Source organism: Sinocyclocheilus grahami, unplaced genomic scaffold (genome assembly GCF_001515645.1).
Source record: "Sinocyclocheilus grahami isolate Dianchi unplaced genomic scaffold, SAMN03320097.WGS_v1.1 scaffold11467.1, whole genome shotgun sequence".
Taxonomy (NCBI): domain Eukaryota; kingdom Metazoa; phylum Chordata; class Actinopteri; order Cypriniformes; family Cyprinidae; genus Sinocyclocheilus; species Sinocyclocheilus grahami.
In genome coordinates this window covers 1,526-3,173 of record NW_015513852.1, presented here as the reverse complement: position 1 = coordinate 3,173, position 1,648 = coordinate 1,526, and the positions used below count along the sequence as shown (strand labels likewise).

General features: G+C 33.2%; 1 protein-coding gene across 1 annotated transcript in view; it reads left to right on the top strand.

The window, feature by feature from the left end:
* LOC107578681 (nidogen-1-like) overlaps window positions 1-1,648 on the top strand; it is a 5,962-nt gene that overhangs the window by 3,296 nt on the left and 1,018 nt on the right. The window contains exon 3 of the mRNA XM_016264611.1: window positions 1,142-1,375. Within this exon, the coding sequence (XP_016120097.1) occupies window positions 1,142-1,375 (234 nt within the window). The remainder of the gene's footprint in view (window positions 1-1,141; window positions 1,376-1,648) is intronic.

Sequence of the window (1,648 nt, the reverse complement as noted above, 5' to 3'; positions counted from 1 at the left end):
AATGAGTATGCATGATAAAAACAGGCATGAGTATGTATAAGACAATAATGAGTGTGCATAATAAAACAACAATGTATGCAAGAATAAAACATGCATGATTATGCATGAGTATGCGTTATGACATATGTATGAGTATTCATTATAAAACATGCATAAGTGTGCATTATAAAACATGTATGAATATGTATGAGAATGGATGATAAAGCATGCATGTGTATGCATAATAATACATGCATAAGAATGCATTATAAAACATGCACAGTATGTATGCATATGCATCATAAAACATGATTGAGTATATATGAATATGCATTATAAAATATAAATGAGTATGTATGAGGATGCGTAATAAAACATGCATAAGAATGCATTATAAAACATGCATAATATGTATGCATATGCATCATAAAACATACTTGAGTATATATAAATATGTATTATAAAATATATATGAGCACGTAGGCGTATTCATTATAGTACATGCATATGTATGCATTATAAAACATGTCTAAAGTATGTATGAGTATGCATTATAAAACGTGTGCGTATGTGTATGCATCATAAAACATGCATGAGTATGTATGAGTATGGATGATAAAACATGCATGAGTATGGATGAGTATGGATGATAAAGCATGCATGAGTATGTATGGGTATGCATAATAAAACATGCTTGAGTATATATGAATATGCATTATAAAATATATATGAGTATGTATGAGTATTCATTATACAACATGCATAAGTATGCACTGTAAAACATGTATGTATTCATCATAAAACATGCATTATTTCTTTGTATGAGTATGCATTATAAATTGTGTGCATGTGATAAAACATGTAAGAGTATGCATAATAAAACATGAATAAGGATGGATTATAAAACATGCATGAATATGTGTGAGTACAAATGATAAAACATGCATGAGTATGCATTAGTATGTATAATAAAACATGCATGAGTATGCATGATAAAACATGCATGATGATGCATTAAAAAATGCATGAATATGCATGGATGTGGATGATAAATCATGCATAAATATGCATGAGGATGCAGAAAGTATGCATATAAAGTATCATGCCTCGCATTTAAATCCTATTATGAAACCTATTGACTCATGTGTGTCTCTTCTGTCAGTGATCACCGCTTCATCCACACGGGAGTATGTGATCAGTCTACAGGACGGTTCGACCCAAAGCCAAAGCTACAAATTCAAAGAGACCATCACTTTTCAGGGCTGCCAGCACGATGAAGCTGTCAGAGCTGTGCCGTCCACACAGATGCTCAGCGTCGACCAAGTGTTCGTCATGTACGATATGGGCGAACAGCTCTTGCGTTACGCCATGACTAACAAGATTGGAGACATCAACGGTGAGGGCAGATCTGGAAAAATATTTTCCCTAGGGCTGCACGATGTATAGTATTTTAATCATGACCACGATTTCCGCTTCTCTTAATTAATTAAACATAATTTGACTTATTTATCCTGGAAATGTTTCAATTGACATTTGCATTATCGTGCATTAGTAACAATCCTCCACAAGCTTTCATGCTTGCAGTTGCCAGATGTTAAATTGAAAAATTTTTCTGCCAAGAGTTTTACTTACTCTTCCCAATCTGGCAACCATGAACCAGAATTGTGAG